This window comes from Buceros rhinoceros, unplaced genomic scaffold (genome assembly GCF_000710305.1).
Source record: "Buceros rhinoceros silvestris isolate BGI_N320 unplaced genomic scaffold, ASM71030v1 scaffold8393, whole genome shotgun sequence".
NCBI classification, from domain to species: domain Eukaryota; kingdom Metazoa; phylum Chordata; class Aves; order Bucerotiformes; family Bucerotidae; genus Buceros; species Buceros rhinoceros.
Genome location: NW_010405312.1, coordinates 11,203 through 32,055, shown reverse-complemented (window position 1 = coordinate 32,055; position 20,853 = coordinate 11,203). Strand labels below are relative to the sequence as shown.

The window sequence follows — 20,853 nt, the reverse complement described above, 5'->3', positions numbered from 1 at the left end:
CACTCCAATGGATATGGGCCAACCACCAGAGCTGGCTGGTAAAGAAACTGTGGCTTGTTTTCATCTGCTCCTTCCACAACCAGAATAAAATGAGAAAATGATGCACTGACAGAAGCAGGCAGTGAAAACAGATGCGGAGCTAGAAGTGTTAACTCCTCTGTCAAGTTAATTGTCTGCCTCTTGCAACTCAGTGCAGCTCAGTTTTGAAAGCTTTTATAGAAATCCAATTAAGTGTTGGCTGTGGAATTTTTAGTGATAATAACTTAACAGAACAATGCAAACTGGGGAGAAGGGGGGGTGTGATGGAAGGGTGTTATTCCTACAGAAAAGTGAGGAAAAAAGCTTAAAGTCATGATTGATTTTTAGGCTTTCAAAACTATTCCCATGTGAATTGCACTAGTAAACCCTGCCCTGGCAACAAGCCATCAGGAATAAAAGCAGACCCAAGAAAAAGAAAGATATGTACAGATGTAAGCTTTATGCAGAGCTTTCAGAGAGAACATGTTTCGTTGTGCAGTGAGTTATTCACTTAACGGGTCTCTGGATACAGGATTTCTTTGTGGAGGGCAGTGCTAGGCAAAGCTATTACAGCCTGGTATCTAGCAGCCCAGAGCCTTCTGCCTCCTTCTTCATTTTGTGCACTTCTGAAAGTCAGCCCAACTTCCAAACGGTATAGCTGAAATCTGAACCTCATTTTAACCTTGAATCTTGCTGTTTAGTTTCATTGAAGATGCTGAGGTCAGTGGGAATTGTGGATGCTCTGGGAACATATGCTTATCTCTGGACCAGCAATGGAAACCTCTGCGCAGGGAAGGAAAGAAATTATATTGGGAAGGCAAAGACAAGGGTTTCAACACAGAAAGTATTCAGGCTGTCTAAGAAGAGGAAAAGAAAGAAATCAAATGAAAACAGCAAGTGGAAAAGTAAGCTTAACCCTCATAATTTTATAACAAATAAAGAGTCACAGAAGATTTATGGAAATTATTTTCCTTTTTGAAAACTGGCGTTTTCAAAAGTGAAACCTTTGGCCAAAATTAATCATCAGAAACTTTCATGTCTAGAAAAACTGCATGGACTGTCTTTCCCTTTCATTTTTGTTTTTCAGTATTTTTCTTCTGCTTGTTTCTTTTGTTTTTTGCACCATTTCAGAATGGAGAAAAAGAAAGTTGAATTATGTGCAAACTGTAAAATTTGGCTTCTGCCTATCTTCACAATAAGAGAAGCTCTGGACTGGCTGGAGGCTATGGCCAATCTCTTCATTTCAGAGGCAATAAACCACATAAGAACCACGTGCACAGGTTCTCTGAGAATATTTATTTCAATTCCCTTTTGTTTCAGCCCTAGGAGACATCGTTCAGACAGAAAAGATAGGGCGTCTTCTTGTGTGATGGAGTGGACCTTGCTGAGATCGATTTGCATGAAAGACCTCACAGATTGGATGATCACTGGGAATTGATCCAGATTCGGGGAGTCTGCAAATGAATGCTGGAAATCTTTCAAACACATCTAGACTTTTGAGCCACTTTTCCTTCTGGTTTGACTGGTGGGAGCTGAAGAATGACCTCCTTTGCAGTATTTCTGCATTTCTTCCCTCTTATCTGGCATACAGACAGAAACTAAGTAGTGCATGAAAATTAAAAGTAAAAAAAAACTAAAAAAGTTTTCTCAAGTTCAAGGTCTGGATTTAGTCTGAACCAGAACTGGGTCATGCCCTGGTCTATTTGTATCCAAGATTCAGCCTTGAATTAATTCAGCGTCAGGGCAAAGGTCTGGGCCGATTCTGAGCACTGCATTTGCATTTAGTCTAATGACATTCTCCCAGCCTCACTGGCCTCGTTAATTCTGAATGTGACATTGTGTCATCCGTGAGCTGACATAAAACAGGGAAACCCTTTTAAATGGGCAGTAAACACAGAGAAGAGAGAGCTTGGATTTCATGTGCTGATAGGAAACTGAGGGTCACCATACCCAAACCCAGCTCAAGTCACTCCTAAGCTCCTTTTTTGTTTTCTTTCACCCGCTGAAATGGTGCAGGGTGAGAAGGAGGAGGTGTGGGTCTGGGTGGAGGTGTGCTGGTGGTTGCAGGGGCTTACGCTCGGCTCAGTGAGGAAAAGCTCTCGCTTGGATGCCCTCGCTGCCAAGGGGGCACGTGCAGACACTCAGCTGGAGGTCTCCCACCGCATTGTCTTCCAGGTTGCTGTTGAGGCCACCAAGGGAGAGCCCACAGCCACTGGGTTACTAATGCAGAATCCCCAAAGAGTTCCTGTGGGTAGTGCTCATTTTCTGATAGAGGACTTCTACGGAATTTTTATCCTTCTTTTTTTTCCCCCCATTCTCCCCCCAAAATAATTATCCAAATTCTGTTAAAAATGCTATTTGTTTTGAAAATTCCTCCCCACAATTTCGTACTGGTGAAGAAAGGGACACTGAGGACTAACCAAGCAGGGAAATATTCTGTCTCCTCTCACTGCTATTTACACTTTTCCATCTCCTTCTTTTTTAAAGGCAATTATCAGAAGAAAAAAACTGTTAAGACAGATTTTACCTATCAAAATTAACAAGTAAAACAGAAACATAAATGTAAAAACTGTTTTTGTGCACCCACAGACTTTTCGTGCCTTGCTTAGCTGGGTCTTGACAGAAGCAGCATCTATTTGAAGTGCTCATATAGGCTTTAGCATTCTCACATTAAGACATTTATTCTCCTAATACTTTAATGAGGTGAGAATGCTGTCATCCTTATTCTATCCAAGAGGTAAAGAGAAGGCCTCCAGAAAGACCCTAGAGGGCATCCTAAATCGTACCAGTAGCTGTGGAGTGAGTGAGTGCAGACACTTTTCACTGGCGAGCAATACCATCACAACTTGCCGTGTAGACTTGGCAGGCAGAGTGCAGCTGCCAGCAGGAGGATGAGCACAGTCCTCCCAAGCCTGCAGGTCCACACTGCAAGCAAGATGCCATTCGTCAAACTGGGACAGAGTCACTACCTCCTGTTACAGTACCTCAACAGTGTCTATCCGCTCCCTAGCTGGGAGTAGCATTTGCATGGTTATATTCTGTTGGAGTGCTTTGGATTTCACAGCCTGTGGACCACCTCACAGTGACGAGAGGCTCAGGGCTTTATTGCTCTCTGCTCCTTGAGCGCAGATGTATTTAGACGTCTGCAGCAATAAGCATCCTGCTTTCCAGAGAGAAGCTGCATTTCTGAGCGCAGGAAGCAGAGAGCCTGGCATAGTTCATACTTCTTCTCCGGTTCTGGAGGCGAGCTGAAGGCATTCATATGAGGGTATTGGCTCCTCAGGTTTGTAATGATTCCTGACAGCCCAGCAGTGAAATATCTTCCAGAGTACAAGTACAGATGTGGCGTGATGTGGATCTTATTTCTCACAAAGACCCAGTCATGTAAATATGTGGATTGAAATACATGGGGTGATAAAGAGCAGGTTACCCAAATACAAGGCTTGCAAGAGGTTTGCCTGTAAGGAAAGCAAGTCTAATAAAAGTGATAGACAGAACAGAACAAAGCTGGCTACACACGGGCCACAGGCAAAGTGACCCTTAGCTTTCCCCCTGTAAAGCATCTTGTGGTTTTTCTGTATGAACCACCTCTTCAGAGGAGTGTAAAACACCTCAGGCCCACGTGAAGGTATTGGAGTTGGTCCAGTTTACAGCAGTTGAGGACCTGGCCATTATCATACTCAAAGGACTTTCTGTGACTGACTAGCCCTGAGGATATACTCTGCCCTAGAATGAGCAGTTACACGTGCTTGATGTCCAGATTAGAGCAAGGATACTAAAAAGTCTTGAGCCTTTAGAAACTATCATTGGAGGAAACAAAGAGGTGAAGGGATGAATTCATCAAAGAGAGAAGGAAGTGGTCCGGTCGTTCAGCCTTGATAAACAGTAAGCAGTGAGATCAGGAATAGGTTATTGACTGAAAGTATGGATGAGAGGAGCCGAAAAGAGACTGAATTTTTGGTAGCTGAGTTAGGAAACTTAGGGAAGGGATGAGATAATTGATTTGAACTGAGCTGAATTTGTTTAATGGAACAGGAAAAAAAGAGGAAAAAATAGATTATCAACACATTTGTTTTGTCTCAAATTATCTTACTGATTCAATTAAGTTTTAGACAAAGAAGGTTCCTTTAAAAGAAAAAATCAAAGTATTTTATTTTTAAAATGGCAAACAAATGCTGAAGTACTTTTGAAGCTTGCTTAATTATTTTTTTTCTTTTTTTTTTTTTGTCTGAAACTGTTAACTGGATTCAGCCAAGCATGTGGCTAATTTCAATCCTCCTGTGCTTTGGTAGAGTTCATTAAAAAACAGACAACTGTCACCCTGCAGCACTGAGGGACAGATGTGGAGTGACTGTTGCCAACACGTAGTCACCACAGAGGAGAAGAAATCACAGACAGTGAGTGGCTGGAAGTGACACAACAGAGCCCTGGCTGTTACAGGGCTTATCCCAGCCCACTTGGCAGCATCTATGCCAGAGCAGGTTAGTAAGTATGTGTCATATGCTGTAACTCTCCCTCGCCTTCTCTCCTTTCTCTGGAGAGCAGTCTACAGTTCAAAATGGAAGGAGAATGTCAGGGAGACAAAGGGCCCTCAGAGCAATTGTGGTGATCCTGTAATGGAGGAAGGATAAAGGAAGGGTAGAAAGAGATGCAAAGCAATGCTGTTTAGCATGCAAACAGGGCAGACCAGAGGTGGAAGTACAATATAGTCTCCTGAGCATCTCTGTGATCTGGCTGTACTGATATTGCAGCTGAACCCAGTTCTGCTGGTGTGAACTTCATCGGGATGAGCAGGCTAACCGGAGGAACAACAGCTGAGTGCAGCTTAGCCAAAATAGAGCAGTAACTCTGTAGTTCTCTGCCCACATAGGGTCCTGCTAGTAGATGGTGCTTACTCCTTACACACATATAAACTATCTCAGAGTGTAATTATTCCATTTGCTAGCAGATCATTTGGTATCAGTTTGATAGTCAGTTTGTAAAGACAGTGGCATCCTGTAATACCTGTTTATTTCTAAAACTGAGTCTTTTCCAAAAAAAATAATCTTGCATAAATAATGCAGTTCTTCGAATGCATTATCAGCTAGATACTAACTGAGAAATGCAATCTCCTTCAGGTAATTCTGGTATTTTCTAACTGCTTCATCCAGAACTGTGAGGAAATGCAATGATGGAGAATGAGAGGTCAACTGAAGAGCCCTTTTTGACAATGGGGGGCTATTTGCTGTTGGCTGGCACGATGCTTTCTTCCCTTTCTGCAGCAAGACCTAGCGGTCATTTGCAGTTCCCCAGCCCCACTTGTACTGAATTCAGTACCAGGTGGCCTCCCCCTCCCATTCTGCAGTGTAATCCCCCTGTCACAGCCTAGGTGCAATGTCTCTTGAGAAAGAAAACTATGCAAGGTACTGAATGGCTGGCATGGATGAGACAGGACTGCTGATTCCAAGCAAGCCACTTCACTACACTTTTCCTGAAGCAAAGATGCTACCAAAATCAATTTGTTTCTTCAAAAGGCTTCAATCTTCACACAACTCCATTTTCCAACGAGAAAAAAAACATTAATTTCCAGCAGATCCCTAGCACAGCTCTGCCTGTTTGCAGCCTCCTCTATGCTCCCACTGCAAGGGCTAATGTACATCTCAGTTGTCCCTTCCAGGGACTGAACACTCTCAAATTTCTCTGTGGTGCCATTTCTTGAGTAATATTATGGGCAGCACTAGGTAAGGGTTGATTTACATGCCAAGCTCAGTCACAGGTTTAATAACATACTCTGTGCTTTCTAGCTGGAGCACCCAGGGGGTCATTTTATTGGCCTGTTAGGTTGCTGGCGGCCTTTTACACACACCTCTGTACACATGTAAAATGTATTATGTGTATGACTATATATTCATACAAATATATGTATATACATGCACACATTTATTTATGTATTGATACAGATACAACTCTTATATACATGTTTTACTTCGGAAAAATGTTTGGCATAATTATAGCTTCCCGTGTCTCTACAGCCGAGGGGTCAGCAAGTGTTGAATCATGCAGTGGCATTGTTTAAATTTACACACATGCAAATATTCATATACATGCAAATTTTGGAGTAATAAACTTAGACCTGTCTCTTGTTTTGATTTGTTTTCCTAGCATTTGTAGCACGCCAGCTGGCTGAATCAAGAACAAACTGTACTGAAGCTACAGGGTGACTCGAAAACCAAATTGCCAAATAAAAAGGCAGCTAAATTTGGTTCATGCGCTGTCTAAAACCTGCTCAGGTCCTTGTTCTCTCACTGTTTCTCACCATCTCCCACTCATGGTGCAGCACCTGCTAACTGCTACCCCCACCTTGCATTTACTGGAGCTGTCACAGTCTCACTACTGGGGGGGTTGTGGCTATGCAAGGGGGGAGATGGAAAGGGAGTTTTGGGTGTCTTTGCATCCCAGGTCAGGTGCTTAGAGGGAGGTGCCTGTTGCAAGAAACTCTGCATTTTACTCTGCAGGTCCCAAAGGTTGCTCCTCTGTAGAAGGACATTTGCCGAAGTCTGAACAAGTGGGCTGGCAGGATGAAAGCTACCGATAATCTAATTTAATTCCTCTGAAGGCAAATGTTCAAAGTGTTAGGATCCACAGGTCCTAAGTAACTAGTAAAACAAAGTGATGAGAAGTCCAAGAGGAGGATACTTGGCCGAGTACTAGTATTGGTTATACAGTACAAGTCCAAAATAAGTCCACAGACTTTGTTCTCCGTGTAATTAAATCCACACACCTGAAATTATTTAGACCTCTTTTTTTAAAAGCATTTTTCTAGATGGACAAAATTACTTGCAGTCATTTGGACCTAATTCTTCTTTTAAAGAGCTTGGTCTGTATGATGAGCAAAAGCACACAGCTATGCTAGAGGCAAGCTCTCTGTGTTAAAAAAATCAAGAATTAGATCCATTTCTAATACAGATACAATGGCTTTAGGGCGGTTTCACAGATATATCTGATTCAAGAGACAGGTTAGATAAAAGAATGGATTTTTCTCAGTTTGGAATAAAATTGCATTAAAAACTATTTCTTCACCTTTGGTTGTGATGAATTTTTTTGCCAGAAATGGGAAAAACAAACCAAACAAAACACCAACCAGGGACTAGCATGACAGTCTTGCACAGTAGTTGCTTCTCTGGCAGTCTGAGTCCTGACTTTACAGACCAAGAAGGACTGGAGCTCAAGGATGTGCTGTGCACACCTGAAAACGGCCTCCTTCCCCAGACGTGCAAAAACCAGAAACCATCTCCACTACTTTTTGCCTGCAGATGCTCTTTCTTATTTCTAACAATGACAGGACTTGGCATCTGAGATTTTGCCATTTTCCTCTGATTAACATCTCTCCACTCTTTTGGTTCACCCACCACTGAGACCTTAAATATTGTGCTAGTAGGAGAGCATCACCATTTCCCCTACTCCTCTGACTATCCTATCTTTTCTTCTGATGCTATCAAGGCCGTGGTCTGCACCCTGTACAGCTGCTAAAATGGAACAAAAAAAAAGAAAGAAAAAGAAAAGGAAAGAAACTTCAGAGGTTTAATATAAAACAGGCAGCATGACCAAAAATACCACATTTATAGATTCACATCTCGAGCCTAATTCTAATCCATTGCAGAACAGCCCCCATAGGGAAATGTACATACATAAAAGACTTGTCCAGGTTGGCTGCTGCACGTACTGCGTTCCATGGGATTCAGGCACTGATGTCATCACAGCATCATTGCTGGGCACCCTCGTACCTTCACCTTCTAACCACTAAAGATCCCCGCTGCTAGGGACAAATCTCAGCAGCTCTGCAGAGACTGACCCTCAGTGCTTTGGTATGGCTGGATGGAAAAACGTATCTTCTTGTTCCTCTTATGTTTCCCTCTCCCAAACCATGGTCTTGAGAGGCTGTTAGAAGCGGTAAAAAGATAAATCTCCTTTTCCTGAGAACTGTCAATGTTTTGCCATTTGTTTCCATTACTAATCGGCTCAGGGGAAGTCAGAATATTATTTGATTTGGGAATATATTTAGTTTCAAAAAGGTAAACCCATCAACTTTTGATGTTGATCTGTAGTGTTATATTATTAGATCATATTTGAAATAGTGAAGTCAAAACAAGCCATTTTACCTTATCAGAGCTACAGATTTCAATATTATGAAAACTAAACAATTGAGCACTATTGAGAGAGAATGAAAAAGTTTCCTCAGAGCATTTGGACTTTCCCACTAAAGTTTAACCAACATGGCTGTGTTCCCATTGAATGTTTGGATTCCAAGAAAATCAGTCTTGGAAAAAAAATCCCACATTTATTCAGATCTGTTTGCTAGAGAGCAGGCAAGAATAATCCTCCCTCTCCTCTTTCTGTTACCTGCCCTCACCCGGGATGGTGGGATTGCTGCCTGAGATAATTCTGTGCAGAATACGCACATGCTGGTGTCACAGGCAGACATGAAGGGGTGGGATGGGCCCCAGGAGTGGTATCTTCATGTGAAGTGTGCATGAAGGTTGGGCAGCTCTCCAAGGAGAAGGACGTACTTGAGAACAACAGAGGAAGAAATAATGTTGGCAGGACTTGGGGTTATTTATATGCCTAGCAGCATCTGAGAATGATTCCCCAGCAAAGTAGAATAAACTGGAGTGGCAAATAAAATAATGAATACCAGTTAAGTGATAACTTGTCAGAAAATTTTGAGGTGATTGGGAATTTTCTGCCAGCGTACTTGTGCAACTGAAAATAGTTTTCATGAAATTGAAGTTTTTCAGAAGTTTGCAGAAATTTTTATACTGTCTACTGGGGGTAGAAATCATAGTGAAAGATTTCAGATTAAATCAACCTGCTCAGTGCCTGTCCAAGCTCCCAGATTCTTCTTTATGCTCTCAGTATCTTTTATGAGCTAGGTGCTGTGGAGAAACTATAAACCTCATGAAACACCTTTGGCTGACATATTCCAATAAGTCACAGCCAGGCCACAACAGCAGTGCAGTGCAGGAGCTGTAGTCTAGTGGGGGAAGCCCAGGATGGGGTGGATTGCTGGAACTACAACTCCTATGAGTTGGTGTAACACATAGGCAGATCCAACTCTCTGTCCATTTGAGCAGAACAAATGATTTTGCCATTTCCTGACTGAATCCTTTCCAAACTGTCCATGCCATTAGGAAACATGATATTCAGACTTTTCTTGTGTTGCTTTGGAATATGAACAAATGTCAGAGTATTGGGAATCTCTTCCTCTTTCTCCAGGATGAAAAAAGTTTAACTTTCAAGCAGCTCTGCGTGCTGGCCAGAGGAGTGTCTGTGTACAGCATGAGAGCCACACACTTCATCTGATGTGCTGCTCCACATGCCTCTCTCTGGCAGCCCTTGCCATGGAGCGATGAGCCCTTTGTGGGTTTCAAAGAGTGACAGAAATGAAGTGGAAATGTTGTGCCATTTGCTTCTATGCTCCATGAAAATTTTCTGAAAAGTGTCCAGATTGCTCATTGCAATCAACTACCCTTTATTCATTGACGTTAAGGGAAACCAGACGTGAGATATTCATGTCACGAGCATCGTGTGGCTTTTATGCATTCTCTTCCAAGGCAGCTAGATTGCTGAAGGCCAGATGGCACTCTGAGATACGCTGCTGTAAATCATGAACATTTCACCAGTCCCGCAGTGCAGAGCAAACAGAATCAGGCCCTCCCACCCAAGACACACAAGCTGGGTCGTAGCTGGGGACTTCCATTTGTTTGCAATTAGGTGCTGGCACTGGGAAAGCCCTGAAGTCACCATGGTCTCTGGGCAACGGATGAAGCTTTTGTTTTTACACAGGCAAAAGGCAGAGCAGGCCAAACCAACACAGAATGTGTGAGCACTGGGAAGCCTGATGAAAGGCAATAAAGAATGTCCGAAGTCAGCAACAAATAGTATGGCAGCAGGAAAGAGAAATCTTAAAGTAGTTAAAAGAGAGGAAGGAGGGAGGGGAAGAAGATGGAGAGCAGGGAGGAGCCAGGATGGCTGGGTGCCCAAAACAGTGATACACAGGGTGAGCGCTGCTAAGACTCACGTGGGAACAAGTCACGTGGGAACTGGGCAGAGCGAGCTGCACAGCTCAGACCCACTCATCTTCTGCCCACGGAGCATCCCTCTCCAGGCTTTGTCTCTTGTAACTGAATGACTGGGAAGCCTTGCATTTCCTTGTCACTTCTCCATTATCTTTTTACATTACTTCAGCCCTCCAAGGAACTGAGATACTTTCTGTTAACCAAATCTTGCATATGGTGAAAGAGGTGAATGTGAAATTAGATGATCTGTATTTCTTTACTTGCTTGACAAGCCATCCTGCGTCTGGTGTGAGGTTTCTCCAACACCCAGCAGGGAGATAGAGACCTGCATTCCTTGCAGCGTGTAAGTTTGATTAAGAGCCCAGCAGAGCAGATCTTTGACTATGAAATCTATCAGATAGGGACTGTCTTTATCATTCTGTCTTTGTGCAACTCATGTACAGTGGGGCCTTGTCCCAACTATCATAATGAAGACCAGTGTGAAAATCAGACTGGGAGATGGAATACAAAAGTTGGGGAGTGCAATAATTCTATTGTACAATAGATACGTTCTGGAAATGCCCCTGGAATCTCCCTCCATTCTTGGTGAGACCAGACGTCTGCTTTGGAGATCACAGGGGGCAAGGAGAGGTATCTCGGTATCTCTGTAACAGGGCTGGGGTAGATGATTGCTTAGCAGGCAATAATGCAGGTAAGGGAAACACTGCAACAACAATGCTGAGGAAAGCACTGAAAGTTACTGTGAGGATCTTAATTTTGAATACGGACACTTAGCAGCATCCAGCTGCTTTTGTGGCTGTAGATCTGGCCTACAGGGTTTGATTCCTGTTTGCATTAATAGTATTTATATTTTGAAAGAAAGAAATATTTCCTCTCTTTTTCCTCCCTCTTTTCCAACTATTTTGTGCAGAAATATTTTACTAGTACTCTGCCCTGTGGGAAGGATTTAATTTAGAAAACATGGGCCAGGCTCTGCAACAGGGTTTGGCATTTGCTCACGTAAGTAGCCTTCTCTTTGTATAGGAATTGTACGGTGTAGTCTGAAGTATTTTAAGTGTCTCTCTGGTGCTCAGAGACAAACAGATAGCGTGTGCTAGATATTAGACTTATATTGGTTGTATGTATTGCTGTGGTACTGTGTGTGGAAAGACTTGGTGATTTGGGTTTTGTTACACGCTCTGAACCACGTTCAGAAAGTCCTTTCTTCAGATTTGCTGTTTTTACAAGCAACGTACAAACATGTTTCACCACAGCCAAAATCTTTTTCCAGGCACTGCAGTAAATCACGTGGCATGCTAGGCAGCTGGAAGTGATTGCAGATCTTTGGAGCAGAAGAATCACATCTTTTGGAGGTTTCAGTCAGCTACAGAAGCATTCTAAACTTCTGACCTTCTGTTCTTAGGTTGTGTTCTTCCACCTCTCAAAAGACTGCTAGATTTCACCCTCCATTCAAGCCATGGTGGTCTGGCTTGGGTTTGCTGAAAGCCTAAAGCACCCTCTTGGTTCTGCCAGCTGACAAAGGCATTTCATCAAGGTTCAACTCTCTGTTTGGTGGAAGTGGGAAGTAAGCAATAACATGTCACCGTTTCACCTTGGCAGCTACCATGAGGAACAACTGGCTGTAGAGGGAGGCACTGGAAGGCATGTGAGCTGAGGACATGATGGTGTGCCAAAGCGTGGTGCTGTGGCATGCAGGAGAAGACAGATTATACTTCACAAATGGAAATGAGTCCAAGAGCATAAGCCAAACATCTCTGTAGCAGTGGTCAGGCAGCTCGTCTTGGAAAGGACCCTGGACCCTGCTCTGATGCAATGGCTGCAAAGGACAGAGAGGAAACGGTCCTACCACCTCTTTCAGAGACTGGAAATGGATGACTGCCCCTAGCCAGAGAGCACAGACAAGGATGAGGAAGCAGGAAGGTACTGATGACTGGCAAGAGACTGCCAAACAACTTTAAACCACCCAGATCTATCACAGAGCAGTGACAACTGGGGTTGAGAGGAAGAACAAGACCCTTAAAGAGACAGAGAAGAGAATGAAGGACAAATAAGAGTTGAGGACAAAAAGAGACAAAAGAAGAAAGTTAGGGAATTCCTACAAGAAAAGATCACCAGTGGGAGCACTCCTACCAGAGGACACCGATGTGAGCAGACTCCCCTCCCAGAACCGGGGGCATGCATGGACCAGGAAAGGGCTGCATCCTTGTCTCACTGCCATGCCTCTGCCCCTCCAGCTGGAGGACAACCTTCATGACCAGAAATAGAGGCCTTTTATCCCGAAGCTGTCTCCTGTATAACAGCAGGAGCCATCCTCAGCCTCGGTCCAAGCAGAGCTGGGATGGCTGATGATGTACTGGCGTTATTAATCACAGACAGGCTGAGGAATGCTCCATTGGAACCGAGGCTTTCTGTATATGGATTTCTGAGGCCAGAGGGATTGTTAGCTCATCTCTCCTGACCTATTGGTTACACAGGCAAGAGAGTTTCACCCTGTGTCCCCTGAGAGCCCAGCAACCTGTATATGGCTAACACCACAATGGTATTCAGCCCTGCTCTGACGACATAGGAAGAATCAGGGTTTTCCCCACCCCTCTCTTGGGGAACATGTTCCAAAGACTAATCAGTTCCACACTGAGAAATCTGTTTTCAGTTTGAATTTCTCTGGCTTCAGCTTCTAGACCTCATTTTTTTGGAGGGTTCAGTGTTTGTTGGTTTTTTTTTTTTTTATTTTGCCTTTGCTAGTCTCAAAGCCACATATTTGTTTTTTCTGAGGGACTCCCTGCATGACTTGAGAGTCAGTAGCTTTACAAAACAGGGAGATGCTGATCAGAACCTAGGACTGACTCTCATCAAGTAGCATCTCAGCAGCTTCTAGGTGACATCCTCCACATAACATCTCCAGCTGGACCCAAGGAGCAGGAGCATTTCCCATCCTGTCTACTGACGTATAACGCTCCAGGGCCTAACAAATCCAGCCCATAATCAGTGTCAGGATGGCTGAGGCCATGAATGCAGCTGATTTTGTTCAGCTCGCTAAGATTGGAAAGCTGCCTCTGAAGAGAGCCAGGTGTGCTAATAAAGTAGGTTCACCTGTAATTCCTAGGCAGTTCACAGATATATTGCCATGATGCGGCAATGAGCAAGAAGCAAAATTTTAACATTCAAGAGGAAAGACCTGATGAAAGGCACTGTGAAGTGCTTCACAGAATATGGTGCCTTTCCTTAATACTGATGTGTAATGTTGTACCTAATTACTCCCAATTCATTTCCCAGTGGTCTAGGAATCTCTCATTCACCATCTGCACTAACAATTACCTGTTCAGTTTTTCATAATCTCTTACTAAATCATTGCTGGATTTGTAAAGGGATCATCAGTCATCTGAGCTTCCTTTTTCCATTTGCCTTGAGCCAATTTGGCCAAGAAGTATTTATTGAATAAGCAGCTCAGCAAGGCTCAAGCGATGTTTCACTGCACGAGATATTAAATCACTCCTAACCTTTGCTCCAGCCAGAGATGTACATGGTGCTGAGACTCACCTGTGTTGTTGCAGTAGATGAATGGAGGAGGACTGGCCTATTGGAGCAGGACAGCTGTGGAGGGAGCAGGGGGACCTGAGCAAACGCTTTCCCCCTTCCATGCGGACTTGGAGATGGGGGAAAGCACGGACAAAAGCCACTTTTCAACTCACGGTTTTGAAACTCACAGCAAATTCTCTATGACATCATCCAAGTTTGGATTATACCTGCAGAATCTCGGGCCAGTCCTACAAGCCTCGAAAACTGTTCTCCACTTCCAGACTGAAGGTTGACCCTATACCCAGCGAAAAGCAGCTCCAAGGATTGTGTTGTTCAGAACATCTGCTCTTTTGTCAAATGCATTCTCTGACACCTGTCAGCTCTTCAGAGAAACCCTCATCCCTTCAAAAAGTTTCAGCTTCTGTCTGCTAGGCTGTTGCTTCCTACCAAACCCCGTGGGCACTTTGCCTCAGGCTCACTGCAGAGAGTCTGAGCTCATGGGGCTACATAGAAGAATCTTTGAAATCAGGCACTTAAACTACATCTGAATGCTTTTTCTGACACAAAGCTTTTAGCTGTTTCTATGGGAGGAAAAAAATTACAAGCAAGTAATAATTTCATTTGGATAGACTTTTTATTAAGGAGATTTTAACTGCATACACATTTGTGGGAGAAATTACAACAATATAAAAGTGTTTATTTTCAAAATATTCTATGAAAGGAGTAATTTCAGAAGCATAATATAACTCCTCCATAAAAGCTGCCTTACACAAACACAAATACAAAACCCTTTTCACATTATTTGGGAAGATATTTATTTTTACTTAATAAAAATATAAAGTACAGTATTTACCGCATTCTGACAACATTGAGTTCTTAAGGAGTGGAAGATGGGAGGTTCACGCAGCCCTTTCATTATGAGATGTTTTCTTCTCTATGGCCACCAGAGTTTCTTCCTTGCAGTCAAGGCTTGTCTTTGTGGTATGTTGGTAAAGAAAAGAATTCATGTTCTAGGTAACGAGTTCTCAGAAACTTCTGGTTACTATAAATCACACCACTCAAAACAAGTTGCCAAAGAAAGACCCTCTAGATGCTAATGAAGGGAAAACAGCAACAAAAACTTCTATAGGAACTGCATTGTCAACAAAATGTGTATATTTAACTTTGAATATAGCCTCCACTGCAAAATGAACAGTCACCTTTGCTCAAACACCTTAGTTAAAAACACTTCAGAAAGTCACCCTTCATCCTTCCTCAGGCAGAATTCAGATAAGATATTCATACATACAAGCATAAAGCTAGTATAAATAAAAAATTGGCACAGCAATCAATAAATACCACCTATGCTTTTTTTAAAAAAATAATTCCCACCTTAGGATTCAAGAGCTGCACTTTGAAAATGCCACATGTGATGATTTCACATTTACAAAAACTGCTTTCTCAGCACCAGTTCAGTGTTACTTCTTTTCCACCCTTCTCTTCACATGTGGTCCCTACATCACTTCCATCTCCCCACACTTCATTTCCCTGATTTGGTCTTTGGTCGAAAGTTAAAAGGCAGAAAGGAAAATCAAATGTTCTCCCCAAGGGGGTTTCTGCTAGGGCTGCTTCTCAGCCTGCTAAGCCCATGGTGTGGGCAGGAGGAACAGCATGTGACGCACAGGGAGCTTGGGGCAGCCAAGTGGCTGATTTCTCTAGTGGGAAGGGCATGGCTGCTCTTCCCAATGCGCATGCAAATAATGTCAGGCAAAGAGCAAAGCTTCCCACTCAAGGCAGAATTGTGGTCTAAAGCAAGAGAAAGCTTTTATCAAGTTTTCACTTAAGTCTTCAGTTACGCTTGGCCAGGTCTATGTCATTCCTGCATTCATGTTGTGCTCAACCTTGCCCAGACAAGGGAGGGTCATGGTGCTGACCCCCAAGAGAAGCCCCATGCCTTGAGTGGTCTCACCTACATGAGTAGTGAATTGTCACCAGCATAGCAGTGATAGGGCTGAGGTCACAGTGTGAGTCTCAAGAAATGTCAGAGGCAGATGTCCCACAAGACACCCAGACAAGTTCCACCTGGCTGTAAATGTTCCCTAGTCTTGCAGAGAGCTGCTTTCTTTCCTGCTGCTACTCATGCATTTCTCCCAGGAGCAAATGCCCTTCCTTCAGCATGATCTGCCCCTGCAACACTCACTAGTTTGCCCCAAGAAGGTTGACAGATGACCCTATTTCCTGCAGTACCTCCACTATCTGGCTACGCTGTCCAGAGGTGGGAGCCTAGGGTTTGGCCAGGGTGCTCTAGCACTGCTGATCTCTGCTTCTGCCTAAGTAATCTGTTTGCCCAGGTTGCAATGCAGGGCTAGCACATGCCCAAAGACATTTCCCTGCTGGTGCTGACCCTAGATGTGCTCCCTGTTAACAATGACTCTGGCAGGTCTGTACAGTCATATCTACCCTGTCTTTTCTCTGGAAAACAAATATTTTCCCTAGAAACAAAACCTTCGTGGCTCCTATCATCATTCGCAAGGTTGAATGCTATTGAATCAAAATCAGAGGATTATTTAATTCTCTGTTTACTGCAATGGGAATTGATCAGACCTTAAGCTCTCCTTTAATGGGAAACGTGCAGAATGCACCTTCCTGGGTGAAAAGGTCAAGCTCCATGTCTGTGTCAGAACCAAGAATCTTCCACACTTTCCCCATAGTCAGTCTTGGGTTTGACACTCACATGTCCATCCTGGTAAACACTAGAAATTGCAGGTGCATGTGTCGGGACAGGACAAGGACTTTAAGGTATAAAGTACAATTCGAGAAAGATACAAGAAATACTAGTTTTCTCATAAAAGTTCATTCTTTCTTTTCCCTTACAACAGATGATCTGATCCTTCTCATGTTAAATCAACACTTCAATTCTCATCAAGTACAGTGGTACCAGACCTTTCAAAACAAAGACACAATATACTTAAAGCACCAGGTTGGTAAAGATAACAATAGAAGGAATGACAAAATCACACACACACATTTTAGGCACAGCAGTTGGTTTCTGCTTCAAAGCAAATGAGGTGATGTGGTCCCAGCTGAGGCACTCTCTGTAATAGCACTGTTTCGCAGAGAGGAAAATACTTACAAGAGTTTTACCTGAATCCACATGGAAATAAGGTAGTCCCTCGCTAGCCAAAGTGCCTTTTTGGCCGTAAAGATGCCTGCCACAAAAAGGTGTGCTTAGTGAAACCCCGTTCACTGTTCCCAACACAGGCTGCAGGGAAGATTCCTTTTGAAGCAACCCGCTAAAAAAACCCATACTATCTTGCAACATTATTTTTGTTTACAATACACACACAGATACATACAAACACAAGCATTGTGCTTCACAAATGTCCTTCTCGGGTCTCAGTGCACAGCAAAACATGATTATCGCAGCACTAGCAGGTGTCTTTCCATACACTATATAGCAAAGGTATTACATATACAGGTAGGAATCAGGAGAAAAATTTCTGGATGAGAGAGGAGATTGGTGCAAGAAGCAGTACATGTCCCTGGGTGTACTTTGCAAAGGAAATTCCAGAGGCTATGCTGTTCACCACTGGGCCATGGCCGCTGGTGAACAGTGAGTGTTGACCTTCATTTGACACCCAAGAAACACTGCTCCTTCTACAAACTGACCCTCTTCTGCCCAAACATCTCTTTTCTCCAAAGATATGGCCAGACATCCCCTCCTAAGTATATCTGGAGCAAACAAAGAAAGATGTTATATTCCTCAGGTACATGTGACTGTTCAGTAGCTGAAGCTACGGCATCGTTGGTGAAGGGTCACATGAATGCATCTTCACCTTCTTCAGTGCAAAGATAGCCAGGTGAGATGAAGCCATGTCCTGGGAAGAGATACTTGATGCATGGCAGCATATCTGACTCCTCCAGCAACTTGAAACACGATCATGTGGTTAGACCTTTAATAACCCATTCATTTTTGTGCTAAAATTTGTCATCAAAACCACAGGAACATAGGAAATATCAGGTGACATCAGATCAGTGTTGTGGCACCTAACACACACAAGTATACAAACTAAGTACCATCACTTTGCAATACCAGATGTGCATTGACCCAGCTGCTCATAGCTGTCACCAAGGTCTCTGATCCTCAGAGAAGGGCTGTAGCCCTGAGTTCAGTCCCTCACCCAAATTATCTATAAATGCCACTCATGGTAATGCTGTCCACTTACATCAATGTCTGATGCTTTTCAGTCTTCCTATGTTCTTGGCCTCGATGACTTGTGGAGGCAGAATTCCTCCACTACTTATACAACATCATTGCACTGTACAGTTCATGTCCTTCTAGATTTAAAATTCCAGGAGACTTGCATGAACCAAAAGAAAGTTAAATAAAAGCAGGACCTCTACATAGCAAAGTAAATAAAATATTATACGATAACATAGGGTTAGTTTAAATTTATATCTGCCCTCAGAGCTGGGTAATAAACCAACCTGTATAAAACCAGATTTCTCTCAAATAGTTACATCTTACTATATAAAAATAGCACTGTGAAAGCAAGCCAATTTGTGCAAAAAAAAAAAAAAACCAAACCAACAACAACAACAAAAAAAAAACCCAACAAAAACCACAAAAACACCCCCTTTGGAAAATGCATGAAGCGTTACTTTTGTGCTGCATGGTAACAGTGAAATGTATTCATTCCCTAATACTGGTTATCTGCTCTCTGGGTCCTACAGTAAGAAATCCTGTAGACGGCTTACAATGCTTGCCTCTTACATCTTGAACCTCCTGTTGATGAAGAACAGAGTGAAACACTATTAACGTTTATTTCAGTAGCAAAAAGCTTTGATATCAGGCCTAGTCAAACAGCAAATCTGTGTCTGGACTAACCCAAAGGCACTTCTTTTGCAGCCCCTCCAACCAGCATTTGCCAAATATTTTGGGGGAAGTTCTCCACAAGGAGCTACTGGGACCCAACAGGGCACACCCAGCAATGGGGGTTATTTGGGGCAGGTTGTGCTCATCACAGTTAGTAAGGTGTTCAGAGCTAACGTAGGAGGAAGACCAGCTAGGAAGCTAATTCTGGACTTGAAAGCCAGAGCAGAGAATTATTTGTGGGCAAAGAGACTCAGCAAAATAACAGCAGGGAAAGGAGGGATTAATCATTTGTGAGCAGCCCCAGTAGTGGAGCTTATGGCACTGGGAATGCCTTCCTCTACCTGCCCCTACCCCTCGGCTCTGCTGGAGATCATGCACTGCAGCTCTACAGAGTGCCAAGTCTCTGTGAGGATGGAGGAACACAGAGGACAGCCCATACTCTGCTCTTGTTGATGTTCAGCTCCCACCATGGGGTGGCTGGAGAGCAGAGGCCCCTGTGTGTGCTGCCCAGCCAGGAGCCATCCCCATGGCTCCCTTGGCTCTGGGACCTCACCTGCTGCGAGCAGCTGGCTAGCATATCACAGCTTGTGGTGACCAGTGAAGGTGGGTGACAGGGAGGGCAAGCAGCCACATCCTGCACAGTAGATGTGTGAGGTGCTAAGTACAGAGGTAGGGAGCTCAGGGTAGAAGGCAGACAAATCAAGTCTCCCATGCTCAGTGTGAGCATGGTACCCAAGGGGAGTCGTGTGTTAGGCATCACAGCAAAGTGCAAGTGTATTTTGTGCAGGGTTCACTCGGAACAAGGAGCCAGTCTGTGCATGTGGCCTCTGGGTATTGTCTGAAGTGACCCCTATTCCTGCTCCAGGATGACTGGCCTTTTGCAATCCAGATGAGGTTACTAAGGCTGAGTTACAAGTGTCAGAGGGTAAACACCAGGTATTCAAAATCCCTGGTGTCCCAATACATCTTGTCTAGCCTACAGGATCAGAACAAACATCCTTTTCAACTCCCGGCTGTGTAACCACAGCCAGAGACAGTTGTGGCTACTCTCAGTAAAGGTAGCCTTGGAAAACTCATCCAGGCATAAATAGGATGACTAAGCCATGCACAAGATTTTCCTTTTGAAGATCTCTTTTCCAATATCCCACACCAGTAACCCTACTTCTTTTTGTGCAGAAAGGCAGGACCACCATGCTGGTGAGAAAAAACAACTATGACATCCAGAGCACTGGCACGTGTAACACCATTCTCTGGGACCTGCCTGACATCTCCCATAGGAGAGTTGTCAAGCAATTACCAAGGCACCAAATCATGTTATCACCATCCAGTGCTGCATGTGTTATTAAAAAACACCAGTGAAAAAAAAAATCACAGTTGTTATTTATAGTTCAGCTCTGTCAGTTTGGTATTGGAGGAATATGGTCAGCCAAAAGAAATAGAGCTTCCAAACCCTTACCCTGGTTTTGACTTTGTATTTACTTCAGGGTTATTTTGGCCTCTTTAGGTGTCCATTTTCCCGTCTGTAAAATTGGAAAACTTTACTACCTATGTTGTGGCTGAACCTTTCCCCTGTTTTAAGGGTTTTATCTATAAAATACTCCTTTGCAGGGAGGGTACAGGGAGGGTATCCTCAGCAAATATGGGGGGAAATGGAAGTCTGGATATGCTAAGATATTTGCCCAAGGTCACACAGGATGGTCAGTGGAAGAGCAGGGACTTGACCCTGAGGTATCCCAGCTCAGAAACTAATGCCTCCTACCATTCTTTCTCCCTGGAGACTTTAGTGGTGTTGCACGTGAAGGGCAGCGTGGGCCCCGTTTCTTCTGTTGCTTTTTTTTATGAGTGCGATGACGTGGTCTAAATTAAAAGAAAAATACAAAAAGACTGCCATAAATTATCCATATATAAAGGCCTTATTCACAGTTATCCTATGGTTCCTCCACATTTTACTGGCAGGGTGCAAATGATAACATCGCCTTTCATATACCCTCTGCCTCAGAGGAACACTAGGCAAATGAAAGTGTCCTGGTGACAGGACATCTGCAAATTCTGAGGTCAGAACAACTCTCTTCCCCAAAACACTAAAGCCTCCCCAAATGCCTGCCAGAACTTGTCAGCCAGGAGCCTCACATGTACCCCCACATGTACCCCCACATGTACCCCCTGAGGCACAAGGAATTCATATACCCTCTGCCTCAGAGGAACACTAGGCAAATGAAAGTGTCCTGGTGACAGGACATCTGCAAATTCTGAGGTCAGAACAACTCTCTTCCCCAAAACACTAAAGCCTCCCCAAATGCCTGCCAGAACTTGTCAGCCAGGAGCCTCACATGTACCCCCACATGTACCCCCACATGTACCCCCTGAGGCACAAGGAAAGCGGGGGGGGGGCGGGGCTGGATCTCTGGC

General features: G+C 43.7%; 1 protein-coding gene across 1 annotated transcript in view; it reads right to left on the bottom strand.

Annotated features, from left to right (window-relative positions):
• Positions 1–18,322: 18,322 nt before the first annotated feature.
• The window catches only part of CXCL12 (chemokine (C-X-C motif) ligand 12), a gene marked incomplete at its 5' end in the record, with an annotated part of 9,596 nt that continues 7,065 nt past the window's right edge, over positions 18,323–20,853 (bottom strand). The window contains 2 exons of the mRNA XM_010133671.1: positions 18,323–18,354; positions 20,204–20,301. Coding sequence (XP_010131973.1) covers positions 18,323–18,354; positions 20,204–20,301 — 130 coding nt within the window. The remainder of the gene's footprint in view (positions 18,355–20,203; positions 20,302–20,853) is intronic.